The sequence below is a fragment of the Erigeron canadensis genome, chromosome 5 (assembly GCF_010389155.1).
Source record: "Erigeron canadensis isolate Cc75 chromosome 5, C_canadensis_v1, whole genome shotgun sequence".
Classification (NCBI taxonomy): domain Eukaryota; kingdom Viridiplantae; phylum Streptophyta; class Magnoliopsida; order Asterales; family Asteraceae; genus Erigeron; species Erigeron canadensis.
In genome coordinates this window covers 43,953,471-43,976,740 of record NC_057765.1, presented here as the reverse complement: position 1 = coordinate 43,976,740, position 23,270 = coordinate 43,953,471, and the positions used below count along the sequence as shown (strand labels likewise).

Sequence of the window (23,270 nt, the reverse complement as noted above, 5' to 3'; positions counted from 1 at the left end):
GCACGGACCCGGTTAAGACAATGTATGTTAGACCTCCCGTTGTCGAATCGCGACACGAAGTTCTCAAACGATTAAATAGATCCGATTAAATAATGTAATACCCTTTTTTAGAAAATTGCAAATTGCGATAAAACCATAAATAGCTAAAAGCACAAGGATCAAAGTACAAATTAACAACTTTCCAAATTTTAAAATAAAAATATATCTCAAAACACTTTAAAGATCAGGTTCAATTATTCTTTCCATCTTCTAGTCTTCTACTACACACTCTCACATTCTCTCTCTACACTGCATTGCGGCTAGGGTTTCACCAATCAAAAAATAAATAAAAAATAAATTGGGGGTATTTGTGGGTAAATCAATCTAAACCCAAATATGACAATTAAAATTTGTAATTTGTAATAAAGATTGAAACTTTAACATAAGTACTGTTGTTAAAGAATCAAGAAAAAGTAAAGATTGTAAAAATGGCAACTGCGAATCCTTTTGATTTGTTGGGTGATGATGATAACGATGACCCATCACAGCTTCTTCAAAAGATTATTGCAGCTCCGGCCAAGAAAGCTCCTCCGGCGGCTGCTCAGCTGGCGGCTAAGCCCGCTAAGCTTCCATCTAAGCCTTTACCACCTGCTCAAGCTGGTCAGTTTTTTACTTGAATTTAGCTATATATGTGTATGTATGCATCTATTGGTTAGTTACCAAATCTGTATGTAGATATATTTGTGTATGTATATGTTAGTTCTTGATTGAAATGAATCAGATGGTCTTTTCTTTGTGAAGTTGTAAGTCAATTTTTTATATCAATGATGCCAGTAGAGTCTTAACTAGTGGATGTACAGTAATACATAATGGGAATCTTTTTAATCCATTTATGTTTTTTGGTGTTTGTGTTGAGGGGTTGGATCATCGGTGTTAGTTTAAATTGATTATTGGGACTTGAAGTTATTGTGTCGTATTATAGAACGGAAATTGGATAAGTTAGTTTCGATAAATCTTGCACAGTTATTGACGGTAACTCGATGAGTTTTGGTCTGTCGAGGATGTTATGGTTAATTTGGATTGTGTTGTGTTGTGTTGAGTATAGAAAGTATTACTAATAGTTATAAAAGGTAGTTAGTAAAATTACCAGGGCGAGAGGTGGTACACAAGTGATTTTATGTTACCATCTAATTTAACACCAATTATTTGACCTCTTAAGTATACAAAAAGGTGCAACATCTGTTGATTCAAATACTAAGATTTGCAATATTCGGGTAATGACCTTAAAGTCTCGGATTTTAATCTGGCTATAGTCTTTTAAAGTTACATTGACGTGCACTTCGTAGATAATTTGGAAATGTGGTGGCTTGGGTCATTATTAGAGCAATCTTATATAGTGTCTCTAGATGCGTATTTTCAACCTTTGTATGTAAATGTGGGATCAAGATTGTCCATTTTTGTTTCTGTATGCTGTTTAAAAAGTACTCGTATATAATTTCTTTTGCTTTTTCTGTGAGCAGTGAGAGAGTCCAGAAATGAGGGTGGCCGTGGAGGACGAGGTGGTCGTGGGTACGGGAGAGGTGGCCGCGGAGGAGGTGGATTTAATAGAGATGCAGCCAACAGGGAGAATTCATTTGGTAGCCGTGGGTTTTCTGGTGGTCAAGGTGGCATTGAAGAGTCTGATGGTAAATCTTCTGAGAAGCGTGGTGGTTATGGTGGTCCTCGTGGTGGTTTGCGTGGTGATCGCCATGTTTCATTTTCTAATGGAGATGGTGAGGAGGGAGAACGTCAACGTCGTCCATATGAACGTCGCAGTGGCACAGGGCGTGGGTAAGTTTTATTTACGCAAGCTAACCTGTTTTAATTTATTACTCATTTTTTGCTTCAAAAGTTCAAATGAAAAATGTGAAATGGGTAGAAAGTAGTCCCAATTGTGTGTATTCAAACAATTGCAATCTGTTGTATCGCTTAATTGAAATTTTGGATGATCCTTTCAACAGTATATGCTTTGTAATCATATATGATTCTTCAATTTATTATGAATAAAAGAGTGTTAGCTTGCCAACACGAACTTCTGATTGAGTGGTATTTGCAAGATCCTTCATTTTGCAACTTCCTTAGCTTTTCTTATGCTCACCCATTTTTACTTCCTGTGTTATGTTCAGAAGTGAATTCAAACGCGAAGGAGCTGGTCGTGGGAACTGGGGAAATCAGGCTGATGAAATCAACCAGTATTCTTTTTCCCTTGTATTATATTTATTCATTTTATTCAGGCTTTGCTGTTTTATATATCTATAACAACTTTGCTGTCACAGGGAGATTCAGGAAGCGGCGGTTGAAGGGGAGAAAACTGTGACTTCTGATAAACCTAATGCCGAGGAAGAGGCAACCGATAAAAAGGAGAACGCTGCAACTGAAGTTGCGGAGGAGCCTGAAGCTAAGGTGAATAATGTATATCCTCACTTCAAAAATGTCACAACTTGTGAGATGTGACAGCGTCTGATCTCATCGACATTATACTCGATTTTTGAAAAAAATCTGAAACTAGTTTAGAAAATACACTGATTTTGTGATGGTTTTAATTGTCAAATGATTAACTTCGATATAAAGGGAACATACGTTGATACTTATGGTAATATGGACATGTTATTGATGGATACAAATATGTTGGATACTCTGTGATGCAGGAAATGACTCTTGAAGAGTATCTAAAAGTTTTGGAGGAGAAGAGGAAAGCTCTGGAAGCACTTAAGACTGAAGAAAGGAAAGTGGATGTTGACAAAGAGCTGGCATCCATGCAGCAACTTTCAAACAAGAAAACTAATGATGAAATTTTTGTCAAATTGGTATGATGAGTTTCGATACAAAGTTACTTAGGCATGCTTGATTGAGAGTATCCTAGAAATTATCTTCCAGATGCTTTCAAATATTATACCTTTGGATTTTATTTTTTATTTGTATAGGGTTCGGACAAGGATAAACGTAAAGAGATTGCGGAGAGAGAAGAGAAAGTTAAGAAGGTAATCTATTTGTATTTTAATATCAATACATGTGTATGTTTCATTAGTTGGAAAACAATGTTTAAAGTTATACAAATGAAAATGGAATTTTTTGCAATTGTAATAACTCTACATAAAGGATAAACTTGATCTTTTGTAGATAGAAATGGAATACTTAAAAGTTGGATAATAGATAGGACAATGTTTCATCGAAATTGTAAATAATACGTAATATTAAATTAATCAAAGAATTGCAGTAGGGGACACATAACAACTACGAGGCCTGTTAAGCGGCTCTAGCTAGTTGAAGCTCCAGGGAGATACATAAAAGCTTATTTGCCCGTGCTGTGTTGAAACAAAATTTCCAACTTTAGATTTTATGTGAGAAGATGTTCAGTTTTTGAGGTAAAACAATGATTGCAAAAAAATATGATATACATTAACACAGATTATACGTGTTTGTTTGACGTTAAAATGCAAATCATGACTCAACAAATAGATATAAAATGTAAGTTCTTTAAGGGACTCAATTTTGTCCTATTTGGCATGAATCAAATTAGTTTCCAAAGAGCTTTTTTGCAGAAATTTCATTTATTTTAGGCCTCTATATACACATCAATTCAATTAAGTTAAATGTGAGTATATATTTAGACGGATATTGTAATGTTATTCAGATGGAGTTAGCAGATTATGCTGAAAGTTGTCCCCTTTTTTCTAGTTATGGATACTAGGGTACATGCGTAGAACATAACACAATTGCATGCACAAGGTTGGGGAATTTGTGACTCCGATTCGACTTGGCGAGGGGGGAGCAACGAGTTTTTGGAGACTCGGACTTGGCTTGGGGGTATCCGGATTGGGATTTAATATATAACATAAATACCCAAGTCACCCGAGTTTGACCTGTGTTGACACCATTGGCCAAATTTTACTGTTTTAGTCTGAGTCAGCCTGAACAAGTCACATCTTGGTACCTTGCTGAGTTGGCCAAGTTTTACAACCTCGTGCATGCATATGAATGTAATTTACAAATAAAGTGCAATATTGAATCTTGTAGTTATCATGTAGCTGATTGCTTTCTAATATTGTGACAGTCACTCAGCATCAATGAGTTCTTGAAACCAGCTGAAGGTGAACGAGCTTACACCCAAGGTGGTCGTGGGCGCGGACGTGGTCCTAGGGGTGGTGGAAGTGGTGCTCGTTTTAACCAAGATGGTTCTTCAAGTTATGCACCTGAAGCTCCTAAAATTGAAGATCCTAGTCACTTTCCAACCCTAGGATGTAAGTGAGACGTGCCTTTCATCCCGTCATCATCATTTCAACAAAATATCCGCTAACATGACGGGAATACACCAAGAATAATTAAAGTTTTCTTCATGTGTTGGAAAAGGGTTCCTAAAAACTAATCCCCCTCACGTCTTAAAATGTAAATTTGTTGTGATTTTCATATGCTCCAGGTACTTTTTGTTTAGTCTTCCTTCTATTAGTCTGCATTGTCAGTTTTTTAAAACGTTCATTATGCTTATAGAGATATTGGGGCATATGGAGACCAATTAATTTGTGGTTCAAGATACAGTTTCTCAGTTTTGTTATGAAACAGATGACAATTGTTAGCGCTTCAAAGATGCGTTTTTACTTTATCATTTACGCGATAAGGATGATAGTTTTCATTAATTAATGTGTTTAAAAGCAACAAGATGGATATTGAAATAGATGCTAACGTGGTAATCAACTTGATAATGTACTTTTGGAAACAGTAAATAAGTTATGCTGCATGATTTCATTTCGATGTTTTACAACTCACCTTTCTTGCTTGAGGTGTACAAAATGTTAGGGTCTGGTTATAGAAAATGTATTCTTGTTTTTCATTTTTAATATTTTAAAAATGAAAAGGGTTTAAAAATACGTTTTAATTCGAAAACTAAAAAACTTGTGAGATCAGGTGTGAGGGGAGTGGGGAATGAAAATGGAAAATAGAAAATAAGAAAAAGATTTTTTTAAGTTTTCCATTGAAAAGTGGAAAACGTTATTTTTTGTTTTCTTGTAAAACATTTTTAGAAAACTATGATTAAATCGCATTTTCTGTTTTTTATCTTTTTCTTAGAAAACAAAATAGAAAAACAATGGGTGTTTTCTATAACCAAACACCCCCTTATCTATATTATCTTATAAAGCATTTTGCCCTTTTTCAAATTCCCAATTAAGGATTTGAACTACTTAAATTACCCCTCTTCTTTATTCATTAATTTAAACATCTCTATCTAATATACCTATAATACCTTTAAATCTCAACCATTCATTTTGTTTTCTCTCCTCAAATACCAACCATTCATGTTTTTTTCTCTCCTCCATAAATTATTTTATTCCTCTAATTCATTAAACATCTTTTATCATAAAAACCGTATATCGATAAATTATAAAAATTGTATGGGTGTTCTTAAAATTTCATGCTCTTTCATTAGAGATGTCATTCGATATACTTTCGATGAATTTTTAAATCCGAGGTAGAGCCTGTACGGCTAAGGCATTTGGCTATCATACTCTATGACTTGTCCTATCACCTTCACCATCTCACCGCCGCAACGCGCGGGCACTATCTCTCGTGTTTTCCAAAGACCGTATTTTGTTTAAACCAAAACTGATTTTTTTTTTCTCAAACTTTTCAAACTGGGTTTGACCGAAAACCGCGCCCTGAAAAAAACCCAAATCCACCATAATCGGTATACAAAGTAGATGAAGTTTTTGATTTTTGTATGCTATTTTCTGACTTAAAAATTGAAACTTTTATTGTGGATAAATTTTGAGTGCACATTCAAATATCAAACAAAACATCTTCAACTTATAACAGCTAGTTCTATACCCGGTCATTGACCGGGTTAAAAACAATAAATATAGAATGAAACATGTTTATTTTGTATATACCAAAAGTGCAAATAACCATATGAGCTCATGGATGGTTATTGGTATCTGAATAAAAATTTATATATAACCAATCAACTCGGATTCAACCCGTTTTCATACAAGTTTTATTAAACTGAATCTTATCGATTTAGTATGTTTTATTTAAACTTGGTTCTCGTTAAATATCGTAAAAGTTAAACATACCAATATGATAGATTTTGTTTGATCTCTATATATCTTCAAATGGATCAAATACAAAAATATGCTCAAATGGATGTAATGGGTCAACAGTTGCCCATTAAATTGTAAAACCTAAGCATTATAATAACTTTATGCTCAAGTAGTTAACGAAATTATATAAGATACAATTGTGGTCATTCTTAGAAAAACGTACGAACATTAACATGCTACTTTCCTCTTTATGCAATTCAGTTGAAGCTTCATCTTTTTTATCTTGTTGTCCACTTATAGTTATATGATCATCTTTGTTTACGATGCCCGACTCAAACATAAATATATATACATTGTAGAAATAATATGCATTGAAACTTGTGAAACTAACAAGACCATCTTCCATTCAATGGCGACCCCATGTGCATACTTGAAAGCCACATCGGCGTCTCCCCCCCCCCCCCTAAAAATTGCATTATGCAAAAATTGGCATTATTCCAGAGATTACTCGGGTATACCGTATACCTTTGCCATGCTTATCCTAAATAAATTATAACAAAATCATAACCATCTAAATCTTAGCATATATATGAGACTTGGAAACACGAATACAAAGGGCATGGTGTAATCAATGTCACTGGGCAAGATTTGTTTAGAAAAAAAACATCTAAAAAGGTAAGTTCTCTATCATGTACGTTAATTAGAAAAGCGAAGTGCATTTTCAAGTTGGGTTTAATAACAAACCTTGTAATTTAATTTCTCTTAAATAAAAAGTCATCTCTTTAAAATATTTGAATACATGTTAAACAAATTTTTGACCATCTCAACCCAATTGATGAGTTTCAATTTTGCTAGAAAATTTGTTTAACCCTCCGTCCCTTGTTCCCGTAAAATTACCGTAAAATAGTAGGGTAAAATCTCCTTAACATTTATAAGGATTTTTTATTAATTACATATTTTGACCTTTGTTAATATGTGTTGGGTAATTTTAACAAAATGATATCATTGTGTTTGATTGTTTTGTACGTTAAGCAAAATTGAAATAGTTGTCGTTTGTATATATATGGTAAATTGGTAATATATAGCAATGTTGGGATGTAAATGTTTTTTTAGATGCGTAGATAGGTGTAACACCCCATCGTTGACGGAAACATGAGGTGTCATGAAAAGTACAACACGACATGGAATTACATAGATACTGCTAAATGAAATAGAATATAATAAATATATTCCCAAAAACATGAGTTCAAAGTCATAACGGTGCTAAAATAGCTTATTACAACCAAGTCCATAAAGAAATAATTCAAGGCATGTAGCCTTAAAGTCTGACAATAAGTAAAGGAGCACTAAACTCCGAAGTCTAAGCCTAACATAGCAGTCTTTATCCCTGATTAGCATGAGTACCTGAAAAGTATACTAAAACGTGTCAACACAAAGGTTGGTGAGTTCGTAGATTTTAGTCAAAAGTCTAGTCAAAGAAATAAGTCTTTTGTCGATTATTTTAAGTCTAAACAAGTAATAGTTCAATATATAAAGAGCAGAATTACGCCATAATAAGTCCAAAAGTCTCAAGTCTCAAGTCTCAATGTCTCAAAGTCCGGCCTTACGGTACCTGCCTTAGTCCAAAGTCTCAAGTCTCAACTCATACAATAAGTACGTTCAAAGCACAACAAACAAACACGTAATCACACACACACAAACAAGATCAAAGCACGTCAAATGACACAATTTACTCTATACGCACAGGCTCAATATTGAACATAAAACAGAAACCGACAAAACTGTTTGAAAATAAGTATACTTTCCACCCCAAAACTTGTAAAAAAAAGGGCTACGAGACTCACCTGAAAGCAGCACAAGCACAAATACCCTAGATGAACGAACAAGAATACGAACAATCAAGTACACTTGGAATAAGCTCACTATCTGTCCAAAAGTCCTACATTGTCCACAAGTCACCCAGTAAGTACTTACTTATTCGCACAAGTCCATGGCTTATACTACTGTCTTAGGAAATGCCATTTTGTCTTGTCAATGTCATAAGATATATAATGTATATATATATATATATAAAATAAGCGTTTTGTCCTTATAAATTGTCCATGTGAGATCTTTGTTTTAATAATGTCACATTTTAATGTTTATATCTTGTCAACTATTTTTATATGGTATGTCATTATAAAATATGTTAAATCCGACAAATCATTGGCAATTGTTGTACAAATGTATAATTTATATAGTCTTTACAAAGTCTTATATTTAGTCATATGTCCATATTAGATTAATCGTTACATATATATATACATATGTCCATGCAATTTAAATTGGATTATAAACATCACTTTTATTGACAAAACTCAAATCTGACTTTGACCAAGGAACCTCAATTTTCACTTTTGACTAGAAACATTAATTTTGACTTTATCAAATGTGAAATCAATTTGACTTTAACCAAAACCACAATAAACAAAACCCTAATTTATCAAAAATACCAAATCATGAATCTGCCCCTTTGACCGTTGTTGACCGGCGTTGACCAACGAGAAACAAACTCACCAACACGAGATCTAAACACCTAACCCATGACAAATCGATTTTTGAAGCCAAAATGTACAATTTGGCCGGTTTGACTGGCGTTGACCGAGTCAAAAATGAAGAACAAAATTAGATCCGGTTAGAACAAAGATTAAGATCACGATTCCAAGACCAAAAATCACTAAACAATTCGGAAAATATATATATATACATACTTAAATATTTCGGATCTATACATATATATATATATACATTTTTAGCCGAAAATATATATCTATATATATATATAAATATATAATATACAAAATGTTGGACTTAATAGATGGAAGAAAAAGAAAACCCGATTTATACATATTTTCATAAAACTTTTCGGATTTAAACGAAAATATACATGTACAAAGACAAAATCGGATTTATACATACATATATATATAGCCGAGATATATAAGTATATATGAATGAGATTCTTAATTAAATTTTTTTTTTTGATGAATAACAAGCCTTTAAACGTTAGATCTAGCCATATCTTACCAATTTTTGAATAAGAGATGAAGAATAATATGAAGATTCAAGAAATCGGTGGTGGTTCGTGGTGGTTTGCGATGGTTCGTGGTGGTTCGTGGCTGCAAAAGAGAGGGGGAGAAGAGAGGGAGAGTGTTTGGGAGAAATGAGAGAAGATAGGATGTGTAGGCTAGGGTTTTGATGTCCTCATTCCCTTTGACCGAGTTTGACCATCACTTGACCCCTACAATACTTCGTTTGACCCGACAATTCAAGAAAACCCGAGACTCGTTAATTTATTTTGTCGATATATTTGAATGTAATTTTTCTATAGTTTTCCAACGACTATAAATATGTCTATATTTATTTATTAAATCTTTTATTGATTTAATTTTTAAGTATTTTACTTAATTTGGCATTTCCACAAGACAACTAGTATTCTTCCTATTCTCGAGTCCACGTACAATTTTCTAAAGTCTAAAGGCTCGTAAAGCTCAAATAAAACAAAAACCCATTTATTCCATGATAAAGTCTTAAAGTCTAACGACGAACATGAACGAAGCAACTAAAAATGACCGGAAAAGTAATTCAGGAAAACGCTCAGATGACAGTTGTCACAATAGGTGACAAACATATACGTATATATCACTTTTGTTATTTAACCTTTGACTTTTTTTTTATTTCAAATAATTTTGACTTTGAATTTAAAGGGTCAAGATTAAAGTTAATTATAAATTTGGATGGTTAAGATTACTTTGATTAACTTATTTTTTTCTATTTGGTATGGTAGCTAATATATTTCATCATTAACACTAATAACACTGTTTATTATATATCTTCAATCATCTTCATTAAATTTTTTCATCAAACATCTTCATCCAACTTCAAGTCTTCAAGTCTACAAACATCTTCATTCAAAGAGGACGTCATCTTCAGAGGTAGCCTTGTGCGAAGCCTCATTGAGAGTAATTTTTGCATCGGAAAATGAGATTGAAACACCCGCTTCCATCTCAACATCCTGTAGCTCTTGTTCAATGTCCGGTTCACCTGCAAGACATGATTTGTCTTGTATACGTCTAGCCGATCTAAGTAATCATTCAAGCAACTACACATTCCAATGATGTCGGTGTGAGGCTTGATTTACGTATAGTTAGTACTCTGCCACCAAGAGAAAAAGCAAATTCAAATCTACTATAGAAGCGTAGGCACTTCGTAGATATTGGGCCATGGCGGCTAAAACGAGAATTTGAGATTTCCTTCTTTTTCACCAAGCCCAAATATCAATTGAATTGAAATTTTCGGGTCCCATAGTGACCAAAAGTCAGTTTCCATATAGTCACTTGATCAGGGACAGATTTTTTCCAAGAGGGGTCAAATTTAAGAGTCTTTATTATACTTTTTAAAACCGTTTTTAAAAAGATAAAATAAAAATTTTTTGAAACCTGTCTCGAGGATAGAAAATGAACCCTAAAAGAATTTTGTTTCACGCATAAACAATTTTACTTGAAATATTGTACTCTTACCTACATTAACTTTTCACAAATCAAATCAAACTTATATATATACATATACGGAATATTACATTAAAATAAATTACAATAAAATTTGAATCTATAAAATGTGTGTAGGTGGTGTAACTAATAAAATATTGATGGAATTTCCCAATATACACTTCACCATTTGATAAAGCCAATTTCCCAATTGGCTAATATGGTTTGGACGTTCATTAGCTCCTGGTGCAAGATATCTTCCTTCTTCGTGTTTTCGATAAAAGATCTCATTGAAATACATGAGAATGCGGGTCTTGGAAAGAAAGAACAAAAAGTGTTTAAAGGTATAATCATGGTAGCGTGTTGGTGCATTTGGAAGGCAAGAAATGATAGAATGTTCTCGAACACCCAAATCAAGATTGAGAAAGTTGTACAGGATATTAAATCTTTGGCTTTTCTTTGGTATAGATATAGAAAGAAAAATGTAAATATTAGCTGGAATAGTTGGAGTAGATTTAGCTTGATGTAATTTTGTTTACTTGATGTATTGTTTGGTATCGCCACTTTGGTTGATACTTGGTTAATGAAGTTTACTTTAAAAAAAAAAAAATAGATGGCAAATTAGAGTAATGATTTTAGTCTTCCCAATACAATCTCACTTTATCAGTTTATCTGCAAATTCAACAATCAAATATATCTCCCTTCACAACATGTGAAACAACCACAACAACCACCACCAGATCCACCACCGCAACAACCACCATCACCATCAAAATCTTTGAAATTTTACATTCAAACACTCTGAATCATAAACACAAAGCCCTTACACTTCATCACTCTCTACATCTAAATACTTCGAAAATGAGCCTTTGAAATGAAGATGATGATGATCATGATGAAGACGGGGAACTAAATACACAGTATTATTGTCGAGTTTGACAAGGTAATACCATATATATACATCCAAAAAAGAGACTTATGACAAAGAAAGAAACATTTGTATGTAATCTCGGTTTAGATTAAGTTTTTTAGAATTTATATAAAAAAAAATTACATTGTACCAGAATTGGAATGGGGGCATTTGCCCCCAATGCCCCCATGCTAAAACCGTCCGTGCACTTGATCCCACACTTTCGCTCCTAACCGGTTTAGTGTTTTCACTTCTTAAAGTATTATATAAGTTATACATGGGATTTGATCCCACACTCTCGCCCCTAACCCGCTCTAGGGTTTAGGGTTTGAAGGTGATAGGCTAACCCTCGCGCTTCAAACCCTAAACCCTGGAGTGGGAACCCTCATCCTTTTTAGGTTTTTAGGGTTTAGATTTTATTGGGTTTTTAGAAAGTAGCCTCCCCCTCAGATTAGAAATTAAGCTTTAGGGTTTAGCATTTAGGGTTTTACAATGCGTCCTCATCATTTTTGAACTTTATAAGTAACTTACTTATGTGTACTTTATAAGCTTTAGGGTTCAGATTTTCCAGGGTTTTTAGAATGTAGCTTCCCCCTCGAATTAGAAATTAAGCTTTAGGGTTTAGGGTTTGAAGTTGTAGGGTTAGCCAGGGTTTGAAGTTGTAGGGTTAGGCTAACCCTACAACTTCAAACCCTAAACCCTAAAGCGTACCGTGTACCCGCTCTAGGGTTTAGGGTTTGAAGGTCGAGGGTTAGCCGATAGGCTAACACTCGGGCTTCAAACCCTAGACCCTATAGTGGGAACCCTCATCCGTTTTAGGTTTTAGGGTTTAGATTTTCTTGGGTTTTTAAAAAGTAGCCTCCCCCTCAGATTAGAAATTAAGCTTTAGGGTTTTACAATGCGTCCTCATCATTTTTGAACTTTATAAGTAACTTACCCATGTGTAGTTTGTACTTACCCATGAGCAGGTTATACAACTCACCAGTTCTAGGTCTTTCCTACACATGTGTAGGTTGTACTTACACATGTGTAGGATGAACGTGATGGAAAAAAAAACGAAATTTAAAAAGTCGTCAAAAGTATATCGAATCGCATCTCTAATGAAAGAGGACGAAATTTCAAGACTACCCATGTTTTTTTTTCCGTCTAACGATGTACGATTTGTGAAATAAATTTTTTATAATGATTTAGATTTTTTTGATTTAATAAGAGGGAAGAGAAAGAGAGTGTTGGACAATTTTTTTAATAATAACAAACATGTCTTTCCTGATCTTGATGAATAGATGGCTGAGATTGATACTCGCGTTTTTTGTAGTGGTTTTCAAAATAACTCACCTATATATAATATATATATATATATATATATATAGAATATTGCTATTCGCAGCTAGCCATTAGGGCTATGAATAACACGTACTAAATTATTGTACATCAAAATAACTACCCAATTTATTGATAATATAGGTTTTTGACTTTGTTCAACTTGCGAAAAAATGTTTGACATTATTCTAGACTTTATCTTAAAGTGGTTGATAACAATGTCCATTTTACAATATTGGAAGTGTTGTTATTTATTTACTGTATTTGTTTTTAATTTATCGTAATTTAGTTGCTACTGCGATCTCTAAACAGAATGCATATATGTTAGATTCTATGATTTGTTGGAATGTGATCCTTATTTTTCCGATTTAGTTTTGTATTTTCCATTGTTTTAACTTGTCTATGTTGTCCAGAATCGACCCTTCATTTGGTGTTGAGGCTTAGGGGGGGAGCCAGGATCTGTTACGGAGTTGAACCTTCTTTGATTGCTTTGGCTAATAAGTATATCCAAAACAAGAAAATTTGCCGCAAGTATAGAGGTTTTTCTTTTCACTATGCCCCCTTTTTTTTTCAATAGTGTTTTTACTTGTATGTATGTATATGCATATAGTTATTATTATATGTGTTACCACTCTCTTTGATGGTATTGATTAAAAAAAAAAAAAACCCTCCTGTTTTTAGCCTCTTCTAAGTATTGACATGGTTTATAGCTCGATTGTTGAGTAGATTAGTTCATTCTTAATTTTGTTTTATTTTATTAGGTGTTATGCTCGTCTCCCACCAAGGGCTATGAACTGCAGGAAGAAGAAGTGTGGCCACAACAACCAAGTAATTATCCCCTCAGTTTTCTTTTCTATACAATATATATAGGATTATTCTTTGTTGTACCTAATTAGGGGGAAAAGTTAAATTAGGGACTCCTTATTTTAGGGACCATTAGGGACATTTCTCAATCATTCATTTTTCATCATCTCCGACCACCATCACCACCACCACCACCATCTCCGACCACCATCATGATCCTCCGGAGACGGCGACCACCGCCACCACGACTTACACACATGTGTAAGTTACAGTCCCTAATGGTCCCTAAAATAAGGAGTCCCTAATTTAACCCATCCCCCTAATCAGGTTTCTTATATACCTGATATATTCATTGACTAGCCGTTCTTTATTCTTTGTTGTAGCTGAGGCTGAAGAAAGTTCCGAGCCCATGGCATTGAAGACATATGTTTGTTTTGCATAAAGAATTTGTCTAATTTATCTTAGAACATGTGCATTCTTGTTCAGTAAACTTACTGGATCGTTTGTTTAGTTTAAGAAGCACTATTGTTTTAGAAGTGGTGCATTGCATTCGCTGTTACCCATCTTCTATGCTTAATTTTCTCTTTGCAAACAACGGTGAATCATGTGTGCTATACAGTCTAAACTCTAAAGGCATGTTATGCTTGGACCGGTTGTTTGTTTGATTTTCTTGTTGAGGATTCAACGTGATTTGGCACAAGCTTGTGTGTGTGGGACCTGGGTTTTTATAGCCTTCTTTAGAAATAGGATAATTATCAATTCTGGGGAAGTGATAAGTGCAGTTGGGCATTATACTTTTTGTTACTTCATACCTATTAGAATTTGAATGGCTGGCCTCCTCTTCAATCATACAGGGGCGTCGTTGTGGGTTGTGCATATGAGAGTGTTAAGCTTGAATAAGCGTAACAATGGAGGATTTTGATGTAATTAGTGTCTAGATGTAATTTGTATTGTCAAACATGTTTCTAAGATATCGGTAGGACGTATGATGGATAAACGTTCGACCCACATAGTAGCCGGACCCAGCAGACAGGTATTTCTTCTTTTCAGATTCTCAGCAGACAGGTATGATTTTCTAAACTTTTCTCATTTTCCGTCTTGCACTCATTTGTGGCCGGAGGTCCCTATGGAAGCAGTCTCTCTACCTTTGTGTAGAGGTAAGACTGTCTACAGCTTACTTCCCCCATACCCCACGCAGGGATTGGGTCCTGTTGTTGTGTGTTCTAGGAATAGAAAGTTGGACAGATAATATATTAGGGACATGGATTTATCAATCCATTTAATGGTTGGATTGTTGGAAATTGTGACAATTACGTGGAACTGTGGAAGTAATAGCTGTAGATGCGTGCAAATCTTTTTTAATTTTTAGACGTTGGTTATAGAACAAAATTTGAGCTTATTCACATTTTAAAATCTGAACTAATAGATTCGGATTGGTCTGCATGATGCACAAGGACCTATTTGATTAAAGTATGGCTTTTTTATTCATGCGTTGTCTAACCCCGCAAATGCTAACTTTCATTATTGACGCAAAGCAATGTAGCTTAAAATAACCAATCCATGATTCTTATCAAAAGATCTAACGATAAACAATTTCCTGTTTTCTTGACACAACAAACAGAGTAGTAGATGTTTTGACAACTAAAGAATTCTTGACTTTTATACAATCCCAACAGTCAGAAAACAAAGAAAGTAAAAAAGAATTCATCCCTACACAAGGATACTTGTACATTGCCACTTGACAAGTGATAAACGCTCATAGTTGATTTACTAAGAGCAGCATCCACTATTCTGTGAGACTGGTTGTCCACGTATGTTGACTGTTGGAGGCTTTGAGGCGTTCAACGACGGTTGACTTGCCATCCTACACATACATGACATAAAAATTAAAATTCTAAAATAGTCACGTGTTTGTTGACCTGATCCATTGACTTACTACCCATTTTGATACGTTAGTATGTAACCTTATAAACCAAACTCACCCAAACCCACCATTTTGCTACCTCTAATATGCATGTTAACAGTAACTGTCTGATGGTCAAATATCTAAAATACCATTTTAATGATAATGTAGAGTCAAAAACTTATCCATTGATCGTATCATCAGAACATTAAAAAAGTGATGGCACTTACCTATCTTTGATGGAAGCGGTCATAGCCATAAAAGCCTGTTCGACATTGGTGGCATCTTTTGCACTTGTTTCCAAGAAAGGAATTCCAATTTCATCAGCAAAAGCCTGCAGAAAGTAGTATGAACAGGATATTTTCATTTAAATGAATATACTGAGATATAGGATAAAGTATTACCTTAGCTGTTTCAGTTGAAACGACTTTATTTGCAACAAGATCAGATTTGTTTCCAACAAGTATCTTGTTGACATTCTCACTGGCATAGCGATCAATTTCACTCAGCCACTGTTTAACATTATTGAAGCTCTCTTGGTCCGTCACATCATAAACCACCTGAGTAAATACAAAAAAGAAACATTTATTACCTCTCCCCTATGTAACATGCATTGTTTGACTATTAATTGGATGTCTAGAATACCCTTAAAACAAAGTCGAATAAAGTAAACTCAAGGTGCCAAGTCATCACCAAAAATCTATTTGTACAATGCTAAATATACAATATCTCAACTTATAACATGTCTAAGAAATTAATATTAGAATATTTATGTGTCACCATGTCAGCCCAAAAAGTAGGAAATACTACGGAGGACATAAAACATATCAAACATGAAGAAAATCACACTTACTATGATGCCATGCGCCCCACGGTAGTAGCTGCTTGTGATGGTCCTGAAACGTTCTTGCCCCGCAGTGTCCCACTGTGCGTTAGCAGAGCAGAGAAAGAAACGGAAACGAATCATATATCAAAGAAAGATTTGTAGATGTGAGGACAACTACGATTTGGATAATCTTGTGTAAATCTATCCATTTGCCTACTAACCAATCTAACATGAAACAACCATATAATTATGGATCAATCATAAGACAAACTTACTATTTGAAGCTTAATAGTCTTGCCATCTTGTTCCACAGTACGGATTTTCTATCAGGAAAACATGTGAGTAAGGTCAAGCCAGATTACAAAAGTTAACGATAAGCTTCTTGAAATATTACTTACAAAATCAACTCCAATGGTGCTTATGTAGCTGTCCAAGTAGGAATCGTCCTATAACATATTTAAAGCAGAGAAAAAACCAAGGAATCAGTTAATAAAATAGAAAGAAAATATAGGCATGAAGAACTCAAGTTGTCCTTCGCTGCAGTATTAGTCATGTGCATCATGAACAACTTCTAATGTACCAACATGGCAACATTCATTTCAAATGATATCTGGATCACACACAAACTTCAATTGTTTTTCTTAGAAGAAAAGGCTTCATTCTTTCCTAGAAAAATATACATAAACTTATTTCCAAAACGAATATCAAGCATAGAAAACCCAAATATAAACTGGCCCTTCTTTTTATTTCATCTGATATAGTAATCTACGTACTGTTAACCACCTTCTTACTTACTGCCCTACTTTGCTTTTAATAAAAACTTCTAGAATGATTCATCTGGCGTTGCTCTATTTTATATGTACATTTCACGGACATCATAAGGAAAACAGGTGTGAATAACAAGATTTCATGAAACAAACACTATCAGTCTATCACTATGTATACAAAGTGCAAGGTATTTCATGTAAGATCCAAGGCACTTACAGCAAACCTCAAGAGTAAACATGACTTTCCTACTCCAGAATCTCCGATAAGCAAAAGCTTGAATAGGTAGTCGCTGCCAATAATTACATGTTAGTAATTACATATTTTTACAAAGTTGCATAGATTAAAAATTGTAGACAACATAACCGTCATAAACTAAGAAATATCAAAAGCATATCTAATAAAAAATGTTGCAATATGGCAAATTGCAAATAATAATAAGTTATGTGGATCCAATCCAACCAGGTCATTTGACATAAAGCACTACAATTTATTGTAATCAACATTCTGCAGTTAAAGGTAACACCAGTTCCTCAATTGCTTAAGTTCTATGCACCTTTTGAAGAGAATTCATGGTCCATGGGTAAAAACTAATTCTATCAATCACATATATGTAATCCATAAGATCCCTAAGAGCCATTCACTAACTTAAATTTCCACAAAATCCTCGTATTAAAACTAAAGGATCAGAATTTTGTGGTACTTGATACATATGGCTGATAAACCACCTCATATTTCTTCAATAACACAGCATATCTAGTGCCGTAATTCAATCTCCATGCAAATGCACACATCTTAAAACTAATTAAAATACAAAATGCAACTCCATATGTTAACAATCAACAGCACACTATAATCATAACACAATCTGGAAGAAAAACTGAAGAAAATAACCATAAAACTTCATCACGGCTGAAATTTATCAAATAAGAGGCAGTACTATAGCTTGCCAAGTACTTAAAAAACAACACATCCACATCCACTAAGCGCTTATGTGTCTCTCATTTATATGTTGTTCCCTCACTGACTTGTAAGGAAAAAAAGGTATCAAATTTATCAATCTTACGCCTATCCAATAAAACCCGTAGCTACGTAAGCCAAGTAAAAGACATTCCGAGCTGTTTCTTGATTACAACTATCATATACATATCGATACTTGATTTATTATTCATTCAAATCCCACTATATTCAATAATAATAACAATAATGATAAAAGAACACGATCCCAACCTAGAATTTGACCAATCAGTAAATAAAGTTCCCAAATTTAACCAGCAATATCAACTTTTACTACAGTAATATACATAGATCAATACATACATACACACATATTATGAAAAACAAAATTTTACATTTTTTTGTGATATAGATCCCGATCCAATAATAATCAAGCAAAAGTTTTAAAAATCAATTAATTTTTTATAGGAACCCTAATTTACTTAATTAAGGGAAAGTTCATAATGAAAGATCCAGATCAAATAAATAAATAGAGTAAAAAAAAAACCTAATTAACAAGAATTATTACTATAATATAATAATAAAACAAGATCTTATAGTGAAAAGAATAAGAACTTACTATTCAGGAGTCATAATGAATTATTATTAGTATTTTTTTTTTTGTGATAATCGGATTAATCAATTAAAAATGATGGAAGAAATTGGGGGTGGTGTGTGTTGTATGTGAAAGAAAGAAAGATGGAAAGAGAAATGGGGGAAACGAATGTTGTGGATCACCGCCGAAGTGAAACAAAGAAAAATGAGGGGGACACGTCAAATTAAAATAAAAAAGAAAAGTATAGCACAGTTCATTTATGCACGGCTCTCCAAAGTTATATTTTTTAGGGATTAATTTCACGTGATAACTAACTTACTTTCATATTTGTACACGGTTGCCCGTTATATTTTTTTATTGATTAGGTTTACTCACAAAAAAAAAAAATTTTATACACAGTAGAACCATAGTTGACCAATTTACCGGTTATAGTCGGTTAATGAAGCTGACATGGTTCACAACAACAGGTTTAATCTCTGCATGACTAATGTACTTTTCCTTTTATACATGGTACCATTGTACTGTTTTAATTGATATGTATTACCAACAAACTCTTAAAATTTATACATGGTTGACCAAAATCTTCAAAACTGGTTTTTTTTCATACTCAAATCTTCAAAACTGTTTTTCTCTCTAAAAAAAAAACTCGAAAAATTTATTATAAAAAAAAAGGTTTTTCTAAAAAAAGTTCCAACAATTATATACATGTTGTAGTAGAAAATGTTTGATTCAGACATTTGTCCCATTTGGCTGACAATCTGGTAGATAATCAGAAAATTGTCAAACGAATAGTTGACTAATTCGGGTCTAACCATGTACAAATTTGAAGATTTGAGTATGAGAGAGAACCCACTTTGAATATTTGGGTCAACCATGTACAAATTTTAAGAGTTTGTTGGTAATACACATCAACAAATAAAAAGTTCAATAGGCAGCCATATACAAAAGGAAAAGTACATTAGTCATCCAGTAATTAAGCTTGTCGTTGTGAATCCATGTCAGCTTCATTAAACGTCCACGTGGTTGTCACATCATTAAAAAGGGTGATTACTGGTAATATAGGTCAACCGTATACACAAAAAAAAAGTTTGTGGGTAAACCTCATCAATAAAAAAGTATAATGAACAACTGTGTACAAATGAGAAAGTACCTTGGTCTTCCCGTGATTAATCTCTGTTTTTTAGTTTGGAAAATATTATCCTATTAATAATGATCTATAAATCCTTTTAATTATACACGTGGCAAAATCAAAAAGTATGATTAAGATAATTAATTAGTAGTTATCATATATTACCTTCTTATAGGAATGGCAATAGGTTGGGTTCGGGTCGGGTAGTACTAAACCCGAACCCGATAAAGAATATACGACCCGAACCCAACCCGATACCCATCGGGGATAAAATCATGCCCAAAACCCGAAACCTAACCTGATAAGGATAGTTATTTTTCAAAAAAATTTACCAAAACTTATATGATTTTAAAAAATATATTACTTATTCTTGATGTTTTGAGAAATAAATGTGCAAGTTATTGAACATATATACAAATTTCGTTGATATTAGTGTGGAATATAGATTCAAAATTAAAGACTTATAAATATATAGATATATGTATTGATATCGGGTCGGGTCGGTCAGGGTAGACATGCCCCACTCCCTGCCCCTAACGGGGTCAGGTATCATGTTTCTAGTTTCTCCGACGGGTTGGTTTTTTTTTGCCATCTCTACCTTCTTATAGTTTTAGAAGGATTTTTAAGCTAAGCTTTCAAAAGATTTATGTTTTTTAGTTAGTTAAGAAAATGATAAATCTTCAAAGATTAGCCTAAAAATCCTCCTAAAATGATAAGAAAGTGACATGTGGTATTCACTAATTATCTTTCCTAATCTTGCCCCCTGATTTTGTCACATGTATTCATCAAATAATTAGGAGGATTTTTAGGTTATTCTTTTAGGATGATTGATCATTTCCTGTTAGTTTTATAAATCGATAACAAATCAAATAAGTGAATCCAACCGGTTAGAAAAAATCTCGATTTATAGAAAAGGGATCAATAGTAATAACGAACTTAAAGTTTTCCTAATATTTTGTAATGAACCATGATCAATAATTCATTTTCTAAAGTACGTATAGGGGTTTCACTATTATACAGTGAAGTTTCCTTGACCGACAGAAATTTGAAAGAAAAAAAATAACAAATAAAATATGATTGGGGTCTTAGTCTAGTAGTCATGTTTTTAGTCCAGTTTTTTCACTTGTGGTTTTTTCTAGATTAGTGAAGTATGATCACCTCGGTAACATACTAACATGTCAATAAACTGTTCAAACATCTAGCAACTGGATACAATTTATTTTCAACCCAATATATTGAAAAATAGTTGAAAACAAATTACATTATATTACCAAAACATTATATTAAATATCAAAAAAAGTAATATAATTGAAAAGTGAAATGAATATACTAGTACACAAAAGGGTTACAAACATTAAAAATACTAGTATATTAGAAAGTTAGACATACATTGAAAACCAATTTAAAAATATATGAAAAAAATTAAATCTAATACCATAAGGGAATGTATGAAATTTTTTTAAAAAATTATTAAGGTTTTCATTTTCTTTTTAAGTTCAAACAGTAAAATTTTGTTAAACAACATCTAAATAAAACCTAATAACATGTAAAATTGTTGTCGTTGGAGGCTTCAATATTGTTTTGATACTCAATAATCCAAATAGAATTCAATTGTCACATACTTATATAGGGATATTATTATTACCAACATTATATCTAACTATAATATAAATTCTCACATTTTTTAAAACATACCATATCATAAATTATGAGTTGCATAATTACAAAATCATAAACCTGTTGAAAAAATTAGCGCTCATGTGTACTTTTAGAATTTATATATATGCAACGGGAGACTAAGATACAAACATGTATTATTTATAAAACATGTACACGATTAATATTCCCACTAATGATACGTCAATTAACAAATACGCTTTACGAGCATGCAATCTCGTATCATTCTACGATAAGAAATGTACAGTGGCCCCATGACACCTAGTATGGGGAGATTTAAAAAGGATTAGGATATTCGGGTGGCGATTCCTTGCTGGTAACTCGTATTATGTATACGGTTTTACGTCATCCGATCCTGTGATGATGATATATGTTTTAGTTATATTTGCTAGATAGTGATTGGAAAGTCTTGTAGTTCAGAGAGAATTAGAAAATATAGAGCTTGTTGTCAGAACTTATGATCTTCCTTCCATGTTTGTTTCACTTATTTATAGTGACAAATATGACCTTTAGTGATTCGAAAGGTTGTCCTTTAGTAACTCGAAAGATTGTCCTTTGGTAATCTGAAAGGGTTGTCTCTTGGTAACTCGAAAGGTTGTCCTTTGGTGATTCGAAAGGTTGTCCCTTGGTAACTCGAAAGGTTGTCCCTTGACAACTTGAAAGATTGTCTTTTGATAATCTAAAAGGGTGTCCTTTCATAAGCCCCCCAATTCAAGTGCTCCAAAAATATGTTTTTGGAGTATATGAATTTATATTTTAATATCTATGTATATATCATCTATTTTAGTTGATTATTGTGAGAATTTTAGTTTTATTTAAATAAATCAGAGGAATCTTGTTGTGGATATCTTAAACTATACGTTATTATGATGTTTTTTTTTTTTTTTTTGTAGTAGACATTTTATAAGTTGTTACCATTGTCTATGCTAATTTCACATCTTTGAATACTTTATAAGCTTAGTAGTCCAACTACATGCTGACTCATCTTTTGTGGTCCAGTTTTGCTTGTTACGTGGATAGCATTATTGCCATGTTGCATGGCTATTACTAGGGTAATGATTGTTTTACTTAATATAAATTGTTGTATTTTCGATTTTATTTTTACAAGTAAAGTAATCAATGGAGCCGTATCAGGTAATTCTTTACCTTTTTGAGTCTTCCATTATTTATTTTAGAAGTATGTTAGTTCTATCATTGGAGCTATTTAGCATGTTTTTTAAAAAATGCCTTTTACGCAGATTAACACTTCTGAAGGACCCTTCACCCCGCCTCAAATCGTTCCCGAGATTCCTGCCCGTATTGAAGCCACTTCCTCTACCGTTGGTCACTACGTCCCCCCTCACTCCATTATTAAGGCTGAATCGTCAAATAACCTTGCTTCCAATCAAATACCCTGGATAGAACAACGCTATTATGACCTCATCAAGGCGAATCAAGAACTAACAAATCGTCTCGAAGAGGCGATAAGGCAAAGGACTCAACTTGAGTTTTACAATAATGAACTCAAGGCTCTCGCTGCTTCTCGCTTAGATGATATCAATGTATGTATGTTAGAGAATCATCGTCTTGCTGTTGAGAAGGAAAGCCTCGGGGCCCAAGTCTATACAATGGATGCCGAAATTGTGTACCTCCGTCAACTTTTTAGCGGTGGTCACGTCTAAAGTGTCGGGTTGGTTCATTTGTTTTCCTAAATTCCCATTAGGCCCTCTTTTTTATATAAAAAAATGGTCAATTTTGCTGCTGTTGGGTTTTTAGGAAAAAATGATATCTAAATAAGTTGTGTGGTTTGTTGCTTCTACGTTTCTATG

The 23,270-nt window shown here is 33.4% G+C and overlaps 2 protein-coding genes and 1 long non-coding RNA gene across 4 annotated transcripts; 2 read left to right on the top strand and 1 right to left on the bottom strand.

Annotated features, from left to right (window-relative positions):
* The first annotated feature begins 250 nt into the window (after window positions 1–250).
* Window positions 251–4,601, top strand: LOC122599456 (RGG repeats nuclear RNA binding protein A-like). 2 transcript variants are annotated; one of them, XM_043771971.1, is made up of 7 exons: window positions 251–639; window positions 1,500–1,809; window positions 2,145–2,210; window positions 2,295–2,430; window positions 2,667–2,825; window positions 2,943–2,999; window positions 4,073–4,601. In XM_043771971.1, the coding sequence occupies exons 1-7, from the start codon at window positions 468–470 to the stop codon at window positions 4,265–4,267; spliced, it is 1,095 nt and encodes a 364-aa protein (XP_043627906.1). In that variant the 5' UTR covers window positions 251–467; the 3' UTR covers window positions 4,268–4,601. The 2 variants fall into 2 exon arrangements, with proteins under 2 accessions (XP_043627906.1, XP_043627907.1); XM_043771972.1 differs by having other exon boundaries at window positions 253–639; window positions 2,295–2,421.
* Window positions 4,602–13,022: 8,421 nt separating this feature from the next.
* LOC122602112 lies at window positions 13,023–14,169 on the top strand. The gene is made up of 3 exons (XR_006324159.1): window positions 13,023–13,345; window positions 13,568–13,634; window positions 13,994–14,169. It is a non-coding gene; the product is annotated as an uncharacterized LOC122602112 (long non-coding RNA).
* A 981-nt stretch (window positions 14,170–15,150) lies between these two features.
* LOC122599443 (GTP-binding protein YPTM2) lies at window positions 15,151–18,851 on the bottom strand. The gene is made up of 8 exons (XM_043771959.1): window positions 18,681–18,851; window positions 17,324–17,396; window positions 16,738–16,785; window positions 16,615–16,662; window positions 16,367–16,438; window positions 15,918–16,073; window positions 15,744–15,847; window positions 15,151–15,474 (listed from the first exon to the last, which is right to left on the bottom strand). Exons 1-8 carry the CDS (start codon window positions 18,692–18,694, stop codon window positions 15,381–15,383), a joined length of 609 nt encoding a protein of 202 aa, XP_043627894.1. The 5' UTR covers window positions 18,695–18,851; the 3' UTR covers window positions 15,151–15,380.
* Window positions 18,852–23,270: the final 4,419 nt, after the last annotated feature.